The sequence below is a fragment of the Engystomops pustulosus genome, chromosome 6 (assembly GCF_040894005.1).
Source record: "Engystomops pustulosus chromosome 6, aEngPut4.maternal, whole genome shotgun sequence".
NCBI lineage: Eukaryota > Metazoa > Chordata > Amphibia > Anura > Leptodactylidae > Engystomops > Engystomops pustulosus.
Genome location: NC_092416.1, coordinates 33,038,556 through 33,061,003, shown reverse-complemented (window position 1 = coordinate 33,061,003; position 22,448 = coordinate 33,038,556). Strand labels below are relative to the sequence as shown.

General features: G+C 46.6%; 1 protein-coding gene across 3 annotated transcripts in view; it reads left to right on the top strand.

Annotated features, from left to right (window-relative positions):
- Positions 1-22,448, top strand: part of NECTIN1 (nectin cell adhesion molecule 1) — a 146,600-nt gene that overhangs the window by 112,959 nt on the left and 11,193 nt on the right. For all 3 annotated transcript variants that reach the window (XM_072155615.1, XM_072155617.1, XM_072155618.1), the window contains exons 6-8: positions 10,136-10,283; positions 12,731-12,818; positions 13,005-13,115. In XM_072155615.1, the coding sequence (XP_072011716.1) occupies positions 10,136-10,283; positions 12,731-12,818; positions 13,005-13,115 (347 nt within the window). The remainder of the gene's footprint in view (positions 1-10,135; positions 10,284-12,730; positions 12,819-13,004; positions 13,116-22,448) is intronic.

Sequence of the window (22,448 nt, the reverse complement as noted above, 5' to 3'; positions counted from 1 at the left end):
TTCTCCCCAAAAAAATGAGTGAAAAAGTGAGTTGCATGAGTTGCAGTAATATGCCTTTAAGAATATTTATAGTTGAGGTTTCCTAAATACAAAGCTAAACCCTGCACAAAATATCACACTACAGATATCCTCTCATTTGTGTCCCAGAAGAGAAAGGGTTAATTGTCTCCTGTACCAGATTTTCCGCAGCTGCTGTTTGGGTGATGAGGAGGTGGCCGGCCTCTTACATGGAGGCATGAAGTAGGACTTCTTCACAGTGAATTCTGAGTGTGCAATGTGAAGCAGCTGCTTAGGCGAGTCCTCCTGAGACAAGATTCACGGTTTCGGTGGCATTTTTGCACAATAAGTTGAGCTCCTGACTACAAATGAAAAGTGCATTAATAATACACATTTTCCATTTTTATAACACAATCCGTCAGCTTGATGCAGCACACCAATCGTCTTCCTTGTCTCTAGTCAGTGATGGTAGGGAGCGCAGAGACTACAATAGAAACATGACCCCTATGACAACTAGAGAGCCCAAAGACCTTCCATATGGTAAAACCTAAGAAGCTTCTCTAGTTTTGGCAATTTCATTTCATCACCCGATTAGGACGTATCTGTGTAATAAAATGGCTCATTGACTCTTCAAACCTACTTGTCTGAAACCCCACTCTGTTATACGGAGAGAGGGATCCGCAGGAAAGATATTGATTTCAAAGGATGTCACGTAAGGCTTCATTGCATGGGAAAAATTACCACTTGCTGGCCCTTAACCTTACCCTCCACAACTCACGACCAGCTTGGTGGTAACATTTAAGAGAACTTTGTTACATAGATTGGGCTTATGAAAAACAGACTGCTCAAAATATTTTCTTTTTGATAAAATATACATAAATGAGCTAGACCATTTATAAATGAGGCCACTGATTGGCTGTGTGGGCACTTCCTGTGTGTCGGGCTAAGGAGATCACCTCAATCTGTGATTGGCTGAGCAGGCATCTTCTGCACCCAGGCAGTATCTGAAATTGAGCAAGAGATCTTAGTAAAGACAACTACACCAACAAAAGCTTATAGCCAAATTCTCAACTAGTCAACGACCACAGGCAGTCCCCGGGTTACGTACAAGATAGGGATCAATAAAGCTTCATTACAGACACCTTACAGCTAATTATTGCAGTCTGGGACTATAATAAAGCATTCAGAGAGCTTCACCAGAGGTCAGAGGGGTCTGTCTGTAACTATGGGTTGTCTGTAAGTCGGGTGTCCTTAAGTAGGGGACTGCCTGTATTCATCATGATCCCATAAACCTGTATGCTTGGCCAAGCGTGCTTGTGTTTTTAACTAGAATTAAGAATGTAAGCTATAGATGGATAGGTCTTTTAGTATAAAGTATCAGTAAGGTAAAAAATCCAATATATCTTTGGGGAGCCAAGTCACCCGCATACTCAGAAGACAGTCATGAGATAGTCATTAGTAGGGGCATCTTCGATGTTGCCCAGGTTGATCTATTTTTGCATTGTACCATGACAATGGACACCCTAAAAACACCATATATCAACGATTCTTAAAGGAAAATTTGATGCAACGGTTGACATCTATCAACAATTGGTCACAAAGCCTGTGCCAATCTGTAACTATCTATTCCTTGGTCGTCTGATGTCTGCTGTAGTAATGACATGTGATTGGCTGGGATGGTGACCCTAGGTATGTTGACTCGTCACTGATAACTCCAATGAGTGGCTACGGTGGTCATAGGTCCCATCAACGATTCATCACTGGAGCAGGTAGAGACCGGATGGATTGGGATAATCACTGGAATGGAGGGTAATAGTAAAAATTAGTAACAATATTTCCAGTTTTTTTATTAGTAAATAAAAGTCTGGCCAAGCAATTCTAGGCAGGTTTCTAGGTGTTTTAAGATGTTTTTAAGTTTTTTTTCTTTTTTTCCCACAGTAATGCAACATGCCCACATCATTCAATGGGACCAAATGATCATTATGTTGAGGTACACAAGACTGCTCAAAAATATACCATTCATTCACACCAGTATTCGTTTCTGCTTCTACTTGAACCTTTAAATAGAAATGAATAGACCATCCTGGCTGCCAAATTTCTGGCTTTATTCGATTTAAAGGGGGTGGCCAGCCACATCATGTTTTTACTTATTCACAGGATATTGATTGCTAATGAGGGGGCCCCATTGGTGTCATTGCCATGGAACACTGAAAAATGAGGGTCAATTGTGGCATGACTGAATGGAGCGGCTGCTCAGATTTGTGTGCTGCTGCTCCATTCACTGATGGAAGTAGAAGAATTCTGCTCTAAGCTATCTCTATCACCGCTTCAAACATGGATAGAGCAGCAGGTTCATGTGCAGGCAGCGAATCTGTTCATTTGTCTGACAATCGACCCCCGTTCTCGTGATCTGTTGGAGTCCCACCACTGGGCCCTCCACCAGTCAGTGAGTGATGCCCTATACTGTGGGAATACATGATGTTGCACTTTACCCTCTTTAATAAATTAAAACACTTCTGAAAGTGAAATTCCATCTGCAACACATAGTTGGCTATATAGGTAATATCCAATACTCACCATTTCAAACAAGATAAGGGCCCTAACGATAAGGAACAAAAGTCAAAAGTTAGCTCTTATTAGCCAGGAAGGTGGTCACCTTTAATGTTTATACAGCATACAGAGCAAAGAGGAAATAAAAGGTTACCACCCACTTGTCTAGTAAGATCTAATTCACGCAGAAACTTCAAGGAGCTGTAACATTTAAAGGAAGAAACATATCTTGTTTAATCCCTGAACTGAGGGGTCTTGAAAAAAAAACAAATATAAAATTCAGGACTTTGGGAAAGCTGGGTGCAGGTTGTCTGCTGCACATAAAAGAGTTTCCTGAACTGTCCGGACAGGACTAATCAACCTGAGCTGGATGACTCATACAAGGCAACAATTGATTACTTCTGCCTGTCAGGGACAACACAATGATGATGTATCGGCTTATGCTGTGCGGGACAAGGCTGGAACAGTGCATAATTAGGGTGAGGAGAAGCACTGGGTCGGCCACAGGAGCAACAGAACCTCATTATCATTATTATATAATTGTTTTTTCAGCAAAACCACTCAGTTCAGGGATTAAACAAAATATGCATCAGTGTAGCTGCAGCATTCTCAAGGTATGTTTGCTTCATAATGCATCAAATCAAATGGTAGGTTTCCTTTAAAGGGCACCTACCACCACATATCTACCTATAAAGGTAGATCGGGTGGTAGGTGGATCTATAGGACGTCAGGATAGCCCTTTTAAGGGCTAATCCTCACGTCCCCTGTATCTTTTGATAACTTTTATTTGGGAAATATGTAAATTTTCTAAAGAGGCTACTGGGGCGTGGAGTAGCCAGAGCTGAGGCTACAAGGTGCGGCTACTCCCCGCCCCGGTAGCCTCTTTGTTCCTTCTTCCAGAAATGTTCGGCGCGCAGTACATGCGCAGAACAGCAGGCTTGTGGCTGTGTTGTCACTGCAGTTGTCACTGCATGCGCAGACGGCAGGTTTCTCGGACAAGCATTTCTGGTAGGAGGAACAAAGAGGCTACTGGGGCGTGGAGTAGCCGCTCCATGTAGCCTCAGCTCCGGCTGCTCCACGTCCCAGTAGCAGCTTTAGAAAATTTACATATTCGCCAAATAAAGGTTATCACAAGATACAGGGGACATTACGATTAGCCCTTAAAAGGGCTATCCTCACATCCTATAGATCCACCTATCACCCTTTCTACCTTTATAGGTAGATATGTGGTGGTAGGTTCCCTTTAAGGGGTGGACTAATTTTCTGATTCGAAAACATACACCAGTTTGATCAGGAATTTAAGAGAAATAAAAAGAAAAATTGAATTTGGAAAAAGGTTTTCTTTGAGATAAATTTTATTTTTTTATAATAAATCGAAGCGTTACTAGCTCCGCAGCTAAACATCTGGCATACGATTTAAGAAACGTGATCACCTGTTTGGTGTTTAAACGGTTCTTAGCGTTCCCACAATCCTTCAGTGCGCTCCCTGTTATGTGTTACACGCTCGGTTACTCACACTGCAAAGCAGCTTGTCACGGAGTCAGGAAGGGTTCTGTAAGCCGGGATGACACCTTCATTGGATATGCACAGCTCTGATCTTTGTCCCTGCTCAATTCATCACTAGTGTCACAAGAGGCCCGAGAACAAAGGGTTAAAACCGCCAGGAACAGCTTAAGATGCCAGAAACATAATATCCTGCCTGATGAGCGCCGCACGGTTATTATAATAAATTGTAGCGCTATCCAGGCGGATTCTTCATTATGTGCAGTGCATAGTGAGACGTGGGAGAACGAGACTCATAAGTAATAGTTTACTTTAAGATAATATTCAGAAATTCAGCTTTTTTTTAAATTTTACATCCAGATTCCGCTCTGAAAAAAAAAAAAAATAATGAAAAATTGATCTGAAATAAAATAAATAAGTCCGGTCCGCGGGCCACCGTCCCACCTGCTCAGGCGCATTTCTGTGTAGATTGCTCCGAGAGAGAATACGCAACATCAAAAGAGCCCGGTATTTAAGGGACTATTATAACCGTCAAATCTTCATGAAATATGCATCAGTCGGCATAAAATTCTACAATATGAACTGAGAAAAATGCCTTCGCTTTGATTACTTTGACTGCATTACGCACACATGAATGAAATCACAAAGGAAGTTACGGACACGGACTGACAGAATAGGGAAATTGCCTAAAGGACAAATCCCACCCTCCCTCTCCATCGTGTATTGTTTAAGAGGCTGCCTGTCCCCAATACACAGGCTGTAGAGTTACTTTATATACACATCCTTCATTGTGTTTTCTAGAATTAAAACTTATCATCCAAGGACAGAGCTTAACCCCTTAACGACCTGGCCCTTTTTTTGTTTTTTCTTTTCTATTTTTCACTCTCCGCCTTCAAAAATCTATCTTACTTTTTAATTTTTACACGTAAAGAGCTCTGTGAGGGCTTGTTTTCTGCATAACAAATTGCACTTCATAGTAACAGCATTTATTATTCATAACCAATCGAATTTGGCGCAACCTGAGAGTTAGAAATAAGTGATATTTAGTGTCTTAGATGTTGCTGGTAACAGAAGTGCTGACCTGCACCCCAACTTCAGTACGGATCATGAATAGAACCACTAAAAACAAACAAAAGCCACAGTACCTGCGCCAACATCAAATGTCAATAACTAAAATAAAACAAATCTACCGACAAAAACCCTCTTTTAGGCTGCATTCACACTGCCGTATGGGGACATACTGTATTTATGGGCGATACGTCCCCCATAGAAGGCAATGGGCACACATGCGGCACCGTACCGCTCCGTACCCCGTAGAAAGATAGGACATGTCCTATCTTTTCCCGTGTTACGGCGCCGTGCGCCATATGTTCCTGTGGAGAAGGGCGGGTGTGAGCTGGCACCTCCTCCTCCTCTCCCCGCACGCCGCCGTTGACCGCAGTGCTACGGTACGGCGGACAATGGCTGTCTGAATGTAGCCTTACACATACAGTACCTACAGTATGACAATACTCAGTTTGTACGAAAATGGTGGATACACAAATAAACTATATATCGTACTGAGTGTGTAGGTATGTAGACAGTGGGGCAGATTTACTTACCCGGCCCATTCGCGATCCAGCGGCGCGTTCTCTGCGCTGGATTCGGGTCCAGCCTGGATTTATTAAGGCAGTTCCTCCGACATCCACCAGGTGGCGCTGCTGCGCTGAAGAGCATCGGAACGCACTGGAATACACTGAGCCGGCTGAGTGAAGGTAAGTGCAATTTTCGCGGCCCTTTTTTTTTTTTTTAAATGCGGCGGTTTTTCCGAATCCATCGGGTTTTCGTTCGGCCACGCCCCCGATTTCTGTTGCGTGCATGCCAGCGCTGATGGGCCACAATCTGATTGCGTGCGCCAAAATCCCGGGGCAATTCAGGGGAAATCAGCGCAAATCGGAAATATCCGGGTAACACGTCGGGAAAACGCGAATCGGGCCCTAAGTAAATGACCGCCAGTGTGTTATTATGTGGATACCTGGAAGGAGAGGGTAATGGACTTGCTTATTTGGTATAAGGCTGGTCTTCCTGAATCCGGGAATGTTACATTCTGATAAGTCCACGGGAAAGATTCTCCAAATGCAGTTTCCAGAAGTAATCCACTGTAACTTTCCAAAGCTTGGGGATCGCTCTTGCATGTGGAGTAAAGCCCCGGCCGTGTGGTGACGTCACCAAGTATGGCAAGTCCAGAAAGACAAACTTTTTCCTACGCGGTTCGAAGACTGCTGCCTTCTTCCTCAGGGAATTGTGTCAATGTGCAGAAGGTGTGCTTTATAGTGATAGCCAGTCTAGGTGAGTGCATTAAATCCAGATATTTTGTGCTTATAAAATGTGTATTTCTGAATATTTTCGTGCACGTGTTACATATTGGCGCCAATGCTCTGCCATCTTTTTGAAGTCACCAGCAGCTTTGCCGGCAGCGATCTGCGGGATGACGCCCGCAATTGATGTTAACACAGGTAAGTCTTAGCTGCAATATGCAGCCCATGAGCCCTCTCCATGTACCGCACCCAACTATTACAGTGGGGGGCTAAAGGAAATCTACCAATTGTTTTCATGCATTGTGAACCTCATTATCATAATTGTTTTTACAGCAAAACCACTCAGTTCAGGGATTAAACAAGATATGTTTCTGCATCCGTGTAGCTACAGCATTATCAAGGTATGTTTGCTTCATAATGCACAATAGCAAATGGTAGATTTCCTAGATTTCCTTTAAAGGAAATCTAATACCAAAATCCATCATGATAAACCATCCGTACCAAACCCTTATAAAATACGGTGGGCAGCAAAATGATGGCTGGCTGGCTATTGGCTGGCCGTATCCCACTGGTTCTGGATACTGCACACACATACGGCAGCATATGGTGCACAAACCTATGAAGCATGTGTGCACACTGTATTTTATACGTTCCCGTAGACTTCTATGGGGCATATGGAATGGAAATACTTGAGAAAATAGGACATGCTCTAGATTTTCATACGGCGTGCTTACAGTACGGTGGGCAATACGGCCATGTAAATGGATGGCCTTATTGCCCATTGAAATGAATGGGATGTATGCTATCTGTATATACGGCCATTTTCATACATTCATGTGAATGAAGCCTTACTCATAGATCCAGGCATCGTGACTGTGATAATTGTCTTATATTTATTATCCATTGCCTCCGTTCTACCCCTCCTTCCTACCCTCGCCTACCCCCCTGATTGCACAACCCATAGTCCTTGCGTTGCCCAGATTTAATGGTCTAAACCGGATTCTCATAAACCCCCTGATTCAAGCCTGTTATATCTCATCAAAACTTGCAACTTACAGTGTATGTCAGTTATTGCTGCGCCATTTTCAACCTTTATAATACAATGGTTGAAAGCCTAATGATGGATCGCAGGAAAACTTTCTGGTTTTCTGACTCAAGGACTGGACCAGTTTGGCAATTTTTATCCAAAAAATTTTGCCATTTGTAGTCCACAGCAGAATATCATATAAATCCTACCTTAAAGTGAAGACATTGGGGGAAATCATTGAGACCAACATTTCTACAGTGATTTTGAGATTCACTGCACTGCTACAGGATTAATTATGAGAAGAAAACTGTGTGGCACATTTATCATGCGCCACCATAAGATGTTGCCCCTGCCCCTGGCAGCCACCGGATTCATCAGGAGAATCCATTATGCTGATAAATCCATGAGGTGGCTGTGCCAGTAGATCTAATGGGGGGTGAGGGGGGTAGTTTTACAGCAGGTGTGGCCTGGCATAGAATTGTGCCACAGCCTGTTCCTGAGCGGTCCACTCATTTTTGGTTCTTTTTAAAAATTGTTTGTGGTAACATTTTTGATCAAAAGGAGTTTAGAAACTTTTGTATAAGTTTGTAACTTTTTGTAGGCCAGTTTTCTAGTAATTGTTCCCATTATTTGGAAACAAATGCGCATTCTAGAAAATTAGACCACACCCCATATCCCCACCACAATCGGCCACAGTGCCCTATAGGATTCAACAATAGAAAGTCCAGGTCCTTTTATAGTCCAAGTGATCTGGAGCTTATAGATACAAAGCCCATTATTACCAGGACCAGGTGTATGAGCCGTGTGCCAACTGCTCAATAGCATTGGCACTGGATAACAATAACTCGCAGGTGCAGGTGCTGCCATTCAGACAGGTGGTAACAAAGGAAAGCTCTGCGTTTCTAACTCTTTCCCTGCTGGAGCCTATAACGGTATGTATTTGTAAAACCTAAGGATTATCAGACGTATTAGATATTGTTAAAGGGGGCCCATCTATTGGGATATCCTTAATTCTTCAACATTACGAAAAGGAAAAATTGGGAAAACACAATAATTGATGCAAAAACTATCTGAAACAACACAAATGAGCAATAAACCAAAAGTAAGGAGTAGGATGGAAACTTTCATGCATCAGGGTAATATCTATAGTCAATATCCAATTTATTGTCTAAACCATTGAAAACAAATTACAATCCATCCAGCTTAAAAAAATCCATGTAGGGTTTATAACATTCATACAGTATAGCGCCACCTAGTGTAGAAAATGTACAACATTGTAAAAATTCACCTTGTGAGTGCTGGTGGACGCACATGCTCAGTTCACGCTCTGCCTGCTTAGAAGGGACAGAGGAAGGCTCTTGAGCAGCGTGGCAGTATGAGTGAGATGAGGCTTCAGTGATGGCAATGAGACTGATTTAAAGGAAACCTACCATTTGATTTGATGCATTATGAAGCAAACATACCTTGCGGCTGCTGTAGCTACACTGATGCAGGATCATATCTTGGTTATTCCCTGAGCTGAGTGGTTTTGCTGAAAAACAATTATAACATTCAGGACCTTGGGAAAGCTGGGTCAGGCTGGCTGACATAAACACATTACACAAGGGAGATTGTAATTACAAATGGAGGTTAGTCAAGATATGAGTAATCAACCTGAGCTGGATCACTCATACACAGCAGCTGGGGGATGGTGCAGCAATTGATTATTTTGTCTGGCAGCGAGAACAGTAATTGTATCATCTTCACCTGTAGAGAAAAACTCAAATGCTAGGACAAGTGCTGAACTAAGCGCTGAAGGCGCCATACAAGCAACAGAGCTTCATTATCATACTGTAATATCTTTTTTATCGGCAAAACCACTCAGCTCAGGGATTTACCAAGATATGATCCTGCATCAGTGTAGCTATAGCATTCTCAAGGTATGTTTGGTTCATAATGCACCAAATCAAATGGTAGGTTTCCTTTAAAGAGGTTGTCCTGAGATTAAAAAACATGAATGCTTTTTTCCAAAAACAGCGTCACAACTGACCAATGTTTGTGCCGGAATTGCAGCACAGTTGTATAGTAATGAATGGAGCATCGTTGCAATTCCATGCACTACCTATAGCCAGGAAACGGCGCTGTTTCTGAAAGATCAAAGCCATCTTTTTCAACCTCTAGGTGACCCATTTAACATTTTATATTACATGCAGTCCCCGGGTTACGTACAAGATAGGTTCCATAGGTTTGTTCTTAAATAAAATTTGTATGAAAGTCAAAACTGTATATTTTATAATTGTAGATCCAGAAAAAAATGTTTTTGTCCCAGTGACAATTGTAGTTTCAAAATTTTTTGCTGTAATGGGACCAAGGATTATCAATAAAGCTTCATTACAGACACCTTACAGCTGATCATTGCCGCCTGGGACTATAGTAACATCCAGAGAACTTCACCAGAGGTCACAGGGGGCAGAGGGGTCTGTCTTTAACTAGGGATCGTCTGTAAGTTGGGTGTCATTAAGTACGGGACTGCCTGTATATGAATTTATGGAGCTACATCCGATAATGCCATTTTCATGATGGTCAAATATGGGGTGGATCTGAGTCAAAAAACTTGGAGGCAATAGATCTATGGCCATCAGTCCATAGCACCCAGTGAAGCCTCTGTGTTTGCTCTGTGTTCTCCTTTCACAATGACAGATGATGTGAGCAATTTTATTAAATCCACCAATGAAGTAGTCTGAATGTGAAATTTAATCATACTCAATGCTGCTTGTTGCAGATAAGCCTCTACCAATGGGCCTGTCCGGTAGTCTGCTCGGGATCCTCGGGGGCGTGGTGGCTGCTCTGCTCATTATCACTGCGGCAGTGAGCGCATTTCTGGTGAGAAGGAAAAAGCAGAAACAGCGATCGGACACAGACAGTGATATGTAAGTGGAAAACCCTACAACTTTACATAAGTCATCCTTTACGTGAACAAATCATAGATGGTATCGGTCATAGGTCTTGTACACGACCGTTTGCGCAATATAGGGGCAAACAAGGAAAACTGTTCCCCAAATTTTGTCTCTTTTTGGCTGGGTGGACATCATCCAGGCTTACACTACAACTACCAAGCGTGCAGCCAGTTCCGATTGTAGTACTTTACCCCTTAGAAGACCGTAGCATCTATATGCTGCCTATCAGTTCATTACTGACAGGCTATAGTAGCTTCTGTTTGTAGCACTTCCCAGGACAAGATGGTGAACAGTAAGTCATCTCTCATGGGGCATATTTCCTTAGGTCTCTTACAGTACAAAATCTTAGCGTTATCCTATCACATATAATCTGACATTGCACTACTCCGTACAAACTCTGCCATATGTAAACGCAATGAAATTTACCAGGCTGGCGGGTGTCAGGCCGTCACACAGAGACATTTATTGAAATAGCTCGGCGCCATTATATTACCCAACCTCCGCGATGCTGCGGGAAGTCAGTAATAACCTGCAATCAACATAAATACCGGTAGATGATATATAAACCACATATAGAGAATGGGAATGGAAAACATTAAATAAGGCATCTTCTGTTTACAAAAAATAATAATAAAAAAATTATGTATAAAGAATAATAATATAAAAGTAATAAAAATTTATAGTAAAAGTGGTCATAATAAATAATAGTAAAAATAGTAATAAAAAATAATAATACTAGAAAAAATGATCTCCATATGGATTAATTGATTCGATAGAAGGATAATGCGGTAGATATATGATAGTCATGACATAGATAGATAGAGGATAGTTATTACATGCCATGTAAGTAGATACAGCTGGCATGGAAAGACCACTTCGATTTTTTCACTCTTTGTTTCATTGCAGCCAATTGAGAAGCTCAAAAAAGTTATTTGCTAAGTAATGAAAGTAAGGGAAAAAAAAAACTGAAGTGTAGATATAATTGCAAATTTATTAAACATGAAAAACTGAAATATCACCTGGTTCTGGAAGAGGTTTCATTGGGGCTCTGTACTTGGCTGCATTCAACTTTCCTTCAATTATAACCGGTGGTCCTGTCCCTGCCCCCATAGCATGATTCTGCCCCCACCATGTGACACTGCCGGGACTGTATTTGTCCGGTTGATGAGCCAGCGCCTGGTAGAACCATCTCAAGGAGGGATCAGAAGGGAATGGACAGCATGCGAGTTATGTATGAGTGTCACAGCAAAGGGGCTGAATACTTATTACCGTGTGATATATTTTTTTTTTGTTTAATAAAACAGCAGAAATATCTATATTTCTGTTTTATTTTTGTCAAGATGTGGACAGAGTGCACATCACTGAGCGAAAAAAAAGAACTTTTTTGATCTTGCCAATTGGCTGCAGTGAAACAAAGGGTGAAAAATGTAAAGGGGTCTGAATACTTTCCATACCCACTATAGATGTGTATATATATATATATGATATAGGGGTAAATATATCACATTTTAGGTGCAGTTATATTGTTAGTTTAGTCTCTGTTTTGCACCTGCATTAGCAGCTATAATAAATTCCTTCATTCGCTCAGCATGATTTTGCGGCACAAATTTGCCACAAATCCTACTACACTACTGTTGGGCTGGAGTATTTTTGGGCCAAAAATAGCATCTAAATCAAATGTCACAGTTAATGGATTAGCCTTAGGTGCTGGTACTGGAGACAGGAGCCTCCTGATAAATCCGGCACATGCCAGAGAGCGGGGACATATGCGGACACACCTAGCACCAGTGTATGATAAATGCTCCCCCTTATGTTTAGTGCTATACATGTGAGACAGTCAGGACTATATCAGGACTGGAATTAGACCATCAGGACTTGTATTGGACAGTCCAGACTTTAAAGGAAACCTACCACTTGTAGTGGCAGGTTTCCGATGGCAATATCGGGCACCAGCTCAGGGTGAGCTGGTGCCGGAGCTTATTTTAGTTAGTGTTTTAAACCGCGGTATCGCGGTTTAAAACACTTTTTAAACGTTGTAGCCGGCGCAGGCAGGTACGCGCTCGGTGCTTACCACGCGCGCGGCTCTCATTCACTTCCTATGTAGCCGCGTGCACGGTAAGTGCCGAGCGCGTACCTGCCTGCGCCGGCTACAACGTTTAAAAAGTGTTTTAAACCGCAATACCGCGGTTTAAAACACTAACTAAAATAAGCTCCGGCACCAGCTCACCCTGAGCTGGTGCTCGGTATTGCCATCGGAAACCTGCCACTACAAGTGGTAGGTTTCCTTTAAGCAGACAGTCAGGGCTGGCATTTCCTCAGTGGCTTTGAGTTACATTTGCACCTAGTAGTAAATCCACCCAACATTCAGAATATTTGTGGATATCATTTCCATCAGTAATGTGTCCCACTGTTACTTTTAGGGTAGATCTCCCTCCATCCCATAAACCGGCTCCTCCACCAAAGAAGAAGTCAGAGATGAAGACCCATCTCACCGCTCACGATATTCAGGTATTATATTATTATTTTTCTGTGTGTTTTGGGTAGAGAGGGGTTAACAAACAATCTTGTTGAAGAAAGAACCACCTGCTAAAATGTGATGAAATGATAAAAGATAATTCAGGCATCAAAATGATAATCTAGATGTAACATAACAAAGCTATGAACACGTGTTACTATATGTCATTCCCCCTCCAGGTTGTGCACTTGGACCCTGTGAAAGCAGAAGAGGAGATAATAACCCTGCCAATACAAACGCCATATTATGATATGTCAGCATCAGACAACGCCCCCTACTGTGACCAAAGGGTAAGACGTGACTGTGAGCATGATTACACACGTATAATAATTCACCTCTGTCTTCTGACAGAAGATCAATGATGTTTTATACCAGAAATATTTCTAATGTGCCCCCCCTGGGTCGATGCTGGGGGACTACTGTTACTATAATTTTAGATAATAGTCACATGCAGCAGGATTTTCGGCTATCTATAGGTAAGTTCTGCTCATCTGAATGGAGTTGTTCCTGCAGCATGTGCACGGTTTTCTGCAAGCTCCATTCAGAGGAAAGGAACGGTCACTGAAATTTTTGCTACATGTCCCCAAATTTATATGTACCATTTGTCCCAAATTTGCCAGATGGTCCTTTACAGAGAGAGAGAGTCCTGGCAAACATAGACATGTTCTGCTCCAAAACGGGTGTAGGGTTACACGATATGTAGCAGGGGCGTAACAAGGCTCTAATGGGCCCTCGTGCGAACTTTGGATCAGGGCCCCCATATACCTAAACTCTGACTACCGCCCCTGTCCCGCACATTACACTTGAGAATACACATATATGTGACACAGAATTATACTCCTAGAACCTCCTTATACACCTTATATGTAGTGTCCAGCAGCCTCCCTTATTCCAGCAGCTCTTGTTAAAGAAATGCTCACAGCAGAGACCCTCGTAATGAAATATCAGCAGAGACCCCCGTAATGAAATGTCAGCAGAGGCCCCCATAGAAAATGACAGCAGAGACCCCCTTAATGAAATGTCAGCAGAGACCCCCTTAAGAAATGTCAGCCTAGGCCCCCATAGAAAATGGCAGCAGAGACCCCCTTAATGAAATGTCAACAGAGGCCCCCATAGAAAATGGTAGCAGAGACCCCCTTAAGAAATGGCAGCAGAGGCCCCCTTAAGAAATGTCAGTCTAGGCCACCATAGAAAATGGTAGTAGAGACCCCCTTAAGAAATGTCAGCAAAGGTCTCATTAAGAAATGGCAGCAGAGGCCCCCTTAAGAAATGGCAGCAGAGGTCCCGTTAAGAAATGGCAGCAGAGAACCCCATAGAAAATGTCAGCAGAGGCCCCCTTAGGAAATGTCAGCAGAGGCCCCCTTAGGAAATGTCAGTAGAGACCCTCTTAAGAAATGGCAGCAGAGACCCCCTTTAAGAAATGGCAGCAGAGCCCCCCTTAAGAAATGGCAGCAGAGCCCCCCTTAAGAAATGGCAGCAGAGCCCCCCTTAAGAAATGGCAGCAGAGAACCCCTTAAGAAATGGCAGCCAGTTGAACATTGGTGGGTAAGCGCTGATGATTTCCCATAGGAAATGAGTGGCTGCAGCACAAATTGGGGCAGGAATAGGACCAGTGTCTCACTGCACCATGACTGTTCTCAAGAGAGGGAGCGATGATGGGAGCCATGAATTAGCTGCTGTTTTTGTAACTAGCTCATTTCCCCCATTTATGGTGGTAAACATGAAGCCTAACACAGAGCACAGTAAGAGGATGTAGCAGGAGTGCTGCGCAACGTCACAGCCAAGCCTATGTATACCAATGGAGACGGCAGAGGTGGTGTCACGCTGTAGACTGAGCTAAATATAACTTTTATTTACATTTTTACACCCTCTGGAGCTAATAGTAAAAAAAATAATGAACCTGGACAAATATCACTATTCAGAGACGAATGTACCCAAACTTGGCCGGAACTGCAAAATGGGGGATGAGGCAACGGATTTAAGATATAGGTGAAAAGGGGACAATAGACTCCAACCTCTGCGATAAACAATCAAGAGGTACATCAAGAGGCGGTGTTTGGGCAAATTCACCTCAAAGTAGGTGGCTTATGGGTAATTTGGTGCATTATTAGCACACTTGAATGTCCCAAAACTTGTTGACATCTAAAAAATGTAGGACTCATACCAGGATAAAGTACCATACAAGGTGTTTTGGACTATTCCGCGTAGGGTCTGGACGGCTCAATCACAAGACTCAGCCCTCCCATACCTTTCCTACAGAACAGACCTACTGACCAAAGAGTCAAAATCTCTACCTCCTAGATAACCGGGTCCAGTCAAATTACAGGTTCTCCGAAGCGATAAAAAACTAAGGAATATATACTAAGGAAAATATTTTGCCCACAGATGTTTTTTCAAATCCGGCCCCAAACAGCATCTTTATCTGTGTGGATGTGTCATTCTCTTGTGTCACCTGGAGGCTGTGTCAGTGTTTGCCAGTGTGTAATCTCTTTCATGGAGTGAGTGACGCGTATTATCAGTGTGACAGCCGATAAATCCGTGTTTTTCCAGATGAATTCATATCTGATTCTGCAGAAATTACTGTACATCATCGCTCGCTCTCATGGATCTGCCCGGCCCCTGTCAATGCTCTGTGCAGGGAAATTAAGATTTTCTGCAATGTATATCGGATGGTCCAGTTACAGAACAATACTGTATGTAATACTGTAATTGTGCTACCTTCTCCACTTACTTTGACTCTTTTATAATCCTCTCACCTTCACCTTTGCTGGTTCGTAGCAGCTAGGTCTCCTCACCAGTCAAAGTCGCTAGGTCTTCACCCCCAGTCACAGCAGCTAGGTCTCCACCCCTCAGTCACAGTAGCAAGGTCACCACCACAGTCACAGCAACTAGGTCTCCACACCCCAGTCACATCAGCTAGGTCTCCCTTAGTCAGAGCAGCCAGGTCTCCTCCCCAGTCACAGCAGATTGGTCTCTATCCCCCAGTCACAACAGCTAGGTCTCCACCGCCAGTCACCGCAGCTAGGTCTCCACCGCCAGTCACCGCAGCTAGGTCTCCACCCACCAGTCATATTAACTAGGTCTCCATCCACTAGTCACAGCAACTAGGTCTCCACCCACCAGTCACAGCAGCTAGGTCTCCACCCCCAGTCACTGCAGCTAGGTCTCCACCCCCAGTCACTGCAGCTAGGTCTCCATCCACCAGTCACAGCAGCTAGGTCTCCACCCCCAGTCACAGCAGCTAGGTCTCCATCCAATAGTCACAGCAACTAGGTCTCCACCCACCAGTCACAGCAGCTAGGTCTCCTCACCAGTCACAGCAGCTAGGTCTTCACCCCCAGTCACAGCAGCTAGGTCTTCACCCCCAGCCACAGCAGCTAGGTCTCAACCCCTCAGTCACAGTAGCAAGGTCACCACCACAGTCACAGCAACTAGGTCTCCACACCCCAGTCACATCAGCTAGGTCTCCCTCAGTCAGAGCAGACAGGTCTCCTCCCCAGTCACAGCAGATTGGTCTCCATCCCCCAGTCACAACAGCTAGGTCTCCACCGCCAGTCACCGCAGCTAGGTCTCCACCCACCAGTCATATTAACTTGGTCTCCATCCACTAGTCACAGCAACTAGGTCTCCACCACCAGTCACAGCAGCTAGGTCTCATCCCCAGTCACAGCAGCTAGGTCTCATCCCCAGTCACAGCAGCTAGGTCTTCTCCACCCGATCACAACAGCTAGGTCTCCACCGCCAGTCACAGCAGCTAGGTCTCCACCCACCAGTCATATTAACTAGGTCTCTATCCACTAGTCACAGCAACTAGGTCTCCACCCACCAGTCACAGCAGCTAGGTCTCCACCCCCCAGTAACCGCAGCTAGGTCTCCATCCACCAGTCACAGCAGCTAGGTCTCCCTCAGTCAGAGCAGCTAGGTCTCCTCCCCAGTCACAGCAGATTGGTCTCCATCCCCCAGTCACAACAGCTAGGTCTCCACCGCCAGTCAACGCAGCTAGGTCTCCACCCACCAGTCAAATTAACTAGGTCTCCATCCACTAGTCACAGCAACTAGGTCTCCACCCCCCAGTCACCGCAGCTAGGTCTCCATCCACCAGTCACAGCAGCTAGGTATCCACCCCCAGTCACAGCAGCTAGGTCTCATCCCCAGTCACAGCAGCTAGGTCTCATCCCCAGTCACAGCAGCTAGGTCTCTTCCACCCGATCACAGCAGCTAGGTGACCACCATCGAGCAGCTAGGACTCATCCCCACTCACAGCAACTAGGTCTCCCTCAGTGAAGCAGCTTGGTCTCCTCCCCAGTCACAGCAGCTAGGTCTCCATCCCCCAGTCACAACAGCTAGGTCTCCACTGCCAGTCACCGCGTTTAAGTGTCCACCCAGCAATCATAGCAGCTAGGTCTCTTCCCCAACTTATCACAGCTAGGTCTCCACCGCCCAGTCATGGCAGCTAGGTTTCCACCCGCCAGTCACCGCAGCTAGGTGTCCACCCCCCAGTCACAGCAGCTAGATGTCCTACCCCCAGTAACAGCAGATAGGTCCCCACCCCCCAGTCACAGCAGCAAGGTCTCCACCCCCAGTCACATCAGCTAGGACTACACCCACCAGTCATAGCAGCTAGGTCTCCGCACCAGTCACAGCAGCTAGGTCTTCACCACTAGTCACAGCAGCTAGGTCTCCGCACCAGTCACAGCAGCTAGTTCTCATCCCCCAGTCACAGCAGCTAGGTCACTAACCCCCAGTCACAGCAGCTAGGTCACCAATCCCCAGTCAAAGCAGCTGGGTCTCCTCCCCAGTCACAGCAGCTAGGTCTCCTCCCCCAGTCACAGCAGCTGGGTCTCCTCCCCAGTCACAGCAGCTAGGTCTCCTCCCCCAGTCACAGCAGCTAGGTCTCATTCCCAGTCACAGCAGCTAGGTCACCTCCCCCAGTCACAGCAGCTAGGTAACCACCATCGAGTCACGGCAGCTAGGTCTCCACCCCCCATCACAGTAGCTGGGTCACCACCACCCCAGTCACAGAAGCTAGGTCCACACCTCCAGTCATCACAGTTAGGTTTCCACCCGCCAGACATAGCAACTAGGTCTCCACCTTCCAGTTACAGCAGCTAGGTCTACAACCCCCAGTCACAGCAGCTAGGTCGACACCCCCCCCCCCAGTGACAGCTGCTAGGTTTACACCCCCATTCATAACAGCTAGATCTCTCCCCAGTCACCGCAGCTAGGTCTCCACTACCAGTCACAGCAGCTTGGCCTCCACCCGCCGGTCACAGCAGCTAGGTCTACCCTCAAGTCACAGGAGCTATGTCTCCACCTCCACCATCACAGCAGCTAGGTCTCCACCTCCCATTCATAGCAGCTAGGTCTCTCCCCAGTCACAGCAGCTAGGTCTCCATCCCCCCAGACGCAGCAGTTGGGGCTCTCCCCAGTCACAGCAGCTAGGTCTCCACCCCCCCAGTCACTGCAGCTAGGTCTCCACTGCCAGTCACAGCAGCTAGGTCTCAACCTGCCAGTCACAGCAGCTAAGTCTACCCCCCAGTCACAGGAGCTATGTCTCCACCTACCCCGTCACAGCAGCTAGGTCTCAACTGCCAGTCACAGCAGCTAGTTCTCCACCCGACAGTCAAAGCAACTAGGTCTCCACACGACAGTCAAAGCAACTAGGTCTCTACCCGACAGTCACAGCAACTAGGTTTCCACCCCCAGACACAGTAGCTAGTTTTCCAGCCCTCCTCACAGAAGCTAGGTCTCCACCCCCCAGTCACAGAAGCTAGGTATCTACCTCCAGTCATTGCATTTAGGTCTCTACCCGCCAGTTATAGCAGCTAGGTCTCCACCCCCCAGTCACAGCAGCAAGGTCTCCACCTCCCAGTCACAGCAGCTAGGTTTCCACCCCCCAGTGACAGCAGCTAGGTCTCCACCCCCGAGTGACAGCAGCTAGGTCTCCACCCCCCATTCACAGCAGCTAGAGCTCTCCCCAGTCACAGCAGCTAGGTCTCCACCCACCAGTCAATGCAGCTAGGTCTCCACTGCCACTCACAGCAGCTAGGTCTCCACCCGCAAGTCACAGCAGCTAGGTCTACCCTGTCACAGGAGCTATGTCTCTACCTCCCCCGTCACAGCACCTAGGTCTCAGCTGCCAGTCACAGCAGCTAGGTCTCCACCCAACAGTCACAGCAGCTAGGTCTCCACCCCCCATTCACAGCAGCCAGGTCTCTCCCCAGTCACAGCAGTTAGGTCTCCACCCCAGTCACAGCAGCTAGGTCTCCAACCCCCGGTCACAGCAGCTAGGTCCATCACCTCCTAGTTACCGCAGTTAGATCTCCACCTCCCCACTCACTGCAGCTAGGTCCCCACTGCCAGCCATAGCAGCTAGGTCTCCACCCGCCAGTCACAGCAGCTTGGTCTCCACCCGCCAGTCACAGCAGATAGATCTGCACCCGCCATTCACAGCAGCTAGGTCTCAACCTCCAGTCAAAGAAGCTAGGTCTCCACCCACCAGTCACAGCAGCTAGGTCTCCACCCCCAGTCACAGCAGCTAGATCTCCACCCCCAGTCACAGCAGCTAGGTCTCCACCGCCCAGTAACAGCAGCTAGGTCTCCACAGGCCAGTCACAGCAGTTAGGTTTCCAGCCCACTTAACACAGCTAGGTCTCCACCCCCCCAGTCACCACAGCTAGGTCTCCATCTCCTAGTCACCACAGCTAGGTCTCCACCCCCCAGTCACAGCAGCTCGGTCTCCATCCCAGTCACTGAAGCTAGGTCTCCACCCCCCAATCACAGCAGCACGGTCTCTCCCCAGTCACAGCAGCTAGGTCTCCACCCACCAGTCACTGCAGCTAGGTCTCCACTGCCACTCACAGCAGCTAGGTCTCCACCCGCAAGTCACAGCAGCTAGGTCTACCCAGTCACAGGAGCTATATCTCTACCTCCCCCGTCACAGCACCTAGGTCTCAGCTGCCAGTCACAGCAGCTAGGTCTCCACCCAACAGTCACAGCAGCTAGGTCTCCACCCCCCATTCACAGCAGCCAGGTCCCTCCCCAGTCACAGCAGTTAGGTCTCCACCCCCAGTCACAGCAGCTAGGTCTCCACCCCCCGGTCACAGCAGCTAGGTCCATCACCTCCTAGTTACCGCAGCTAGATCTCCACCTCCCCACTCACTGCAGCTAGGTCCCCACTGCCAGCCATAGCAGCTAGGTCTCCACCCGCCAGTCACAGCAGCTTGGTCTCCACCCGCCAGTCACAGCAGATAGATCTGCGCCTGCCATTCACAGCAGCTAGGTCTCAACCTCCAGTCAAAGAAGCTAGGTCTCCACCCCCAGTCACAGCAGCTAGGTCTCCACCCCCAGTCAGAGCAGCTAGGTCTCCACCCCCAGTTACAGCATCTAGGTCTCCACCGCCCAGTAATAGCAGCTAGGTCTCCACAGGCCAGTCACAGCAGTTAGGTTTCCAGCCCACTTAACACAGCTAGGTCTCCACCCCCCCAGTCACCACAGCTAGGTCTCCACCTCCTAGTCACCACAGCTAGGTCTCCACCTCCCAGTCACAGCAGCTCGGTCTCCATCCCAGTCACCGCAGCTAGGTCTCCACCTGCCAGTCACAGCAGCTAGGTTTCCACCCCAGTTACCACAGATAGGTCTTTAGCCCCCAGTCACAGGAGCTAGGTCTCCACCCCCCAATCACAGCAGCTAAGTCTTCACCCCCCAGTCACAGCAGCTAGGTGTCCACATCCCCCGTCACAGAAGCTAGGTCCACCACCACCTCCCAGTCACAGGAGCTATGTCTCTACCTCCCCTGTCACAGCAGCTAGGTCTCTACTGCCAGTCACAGCAGCTAGATCTCCACCCTACAGTCACAGCAGCTAGGTCTCCACCCGACAGTCACAGCAGCAAGGTCTCCACCCCCCAATCACAGCAGCCAGGTCTCTCCCCAGTCACAGGAGCTATGTCTCTACCTCCCCTGTCACAGCAGCTAGGTCTCTACTGCCAGTCACAGCAGCTAGGTCTCCACCCGACAGTCACAGCAGCTAGTTCTCCACGTGACAGTCACAGCAGCTAGGTCTCCACCCCCCAGTCACAGCAGCTAGGTCCCCACCTCCCAGTCACAGCAGCTAGGTCTATCACCCCCTAGTCACCGCAGCTAGATTTCCACCTCCCCAGTCACTGCAGCTAGGTCCCCACTGCCAGTCACAGCAGCTAGGTCTCCACCCGCCAGTCACAGCAGCTTTGTCTCCACCTGCCAATCACAGCAGCTAAGTCTCCACCCTCCAGTCATAGCAGCTAGGTTTCCCCCCGCCAGTCACAGCAGCTAGGTCTCCACCCTCCAGTAACAGAAGCTAGGACTCCACCCCCCCAGTCACAGCAGTTAGGTCTCCTCCCCAGTCACAGCGGCTATGTCTTCACCTCCCCCGTCACAGCAGCTCGTCTCCACTGCCAGTCACAGCAGCGTTAATGGACGCCCGAATCGCCCACTTTAGAGCGGCAAATTTCGCCGCCCTTTACAGGGACCCACATTCTGCCGCCTGAGGCGAGATTTTCATCTCGCCTCATGGCAGATGCGGCCCTGGGTGCACGGCTCATTATATCCCTGGTCATGTGATGTCTCACAGGTGCACAGCTCATTATATCCCTGGTCATGTGATGTCACATAGGTGCACGGCTCATTATATCCCTGGTCATGTGATATCACACAGGGGCACAGCTCATTATATCCCTGGTCATGTGATGTCTCACAGATGCACAGCTCATTATATACCTGGTCATGTGATGTCACATAGGCGCACAGCTCATTATATCCCTGGTCATGTGATGTCACACAGGTCTATACCTACAGTTGACCACTGAATAGAGGTGAAGCTAATAACGTATTTACCCAAGTATGTGGTCTGGTCAGTAAAACAGTAGCTTCTAGAGTCATATAGAACAACAAAGCCTATGGCTGTGAATAATAATTATAAACCTATATAATTCTTATATAGTTAGATAATGCTTTATTAAATTCAACATACAATGGAAATAAAGATGTAAGAATAAATATAAATGATACTAGTTAAAAATGTACAGCCACAGTTGGTGATGCGCAGATAAGGGAGTAACACCACTTGGACACAAAGGGAAAACCATGCGTATTATATTATCTAAAACTCAGGCAATCTTAAGGGGATATATACCACTTCTATCGTAAGGTACTGTTAATGCATGTATATAATTATATTGCACTTGCCCTGAGTGTTAAGGTAAACAGCTTCTCTTACCCTCCAGCCCCGACGCGCGTTTCAGCTCAAATGAGACGAAGGCATCACGTGCATTATGTAACTAAATAAGAATCATGTGTTTTATGCCCTGGGCCCGTCCGCCCCTTGTGTGGACAACATAGGTTTATGATGTCACACAGGTGCATGGCTCATTATCTCCCTGGTCATGTGATGTCACACAGGTGCAAGGCTCATATTCCTGGTCATGTGATGTCACCCAGGTTATTATTACACGGCTCTGATTACTCTCTGTGATAATATCGGCTTGTGCACCTCTGTGTCCATTACATGACCATTGACAGATTTCTATCCGCTGCAAGTAAACACAGAAGCTTTCTATAGCTAGAAAACTGTGTGGAATCGATACAG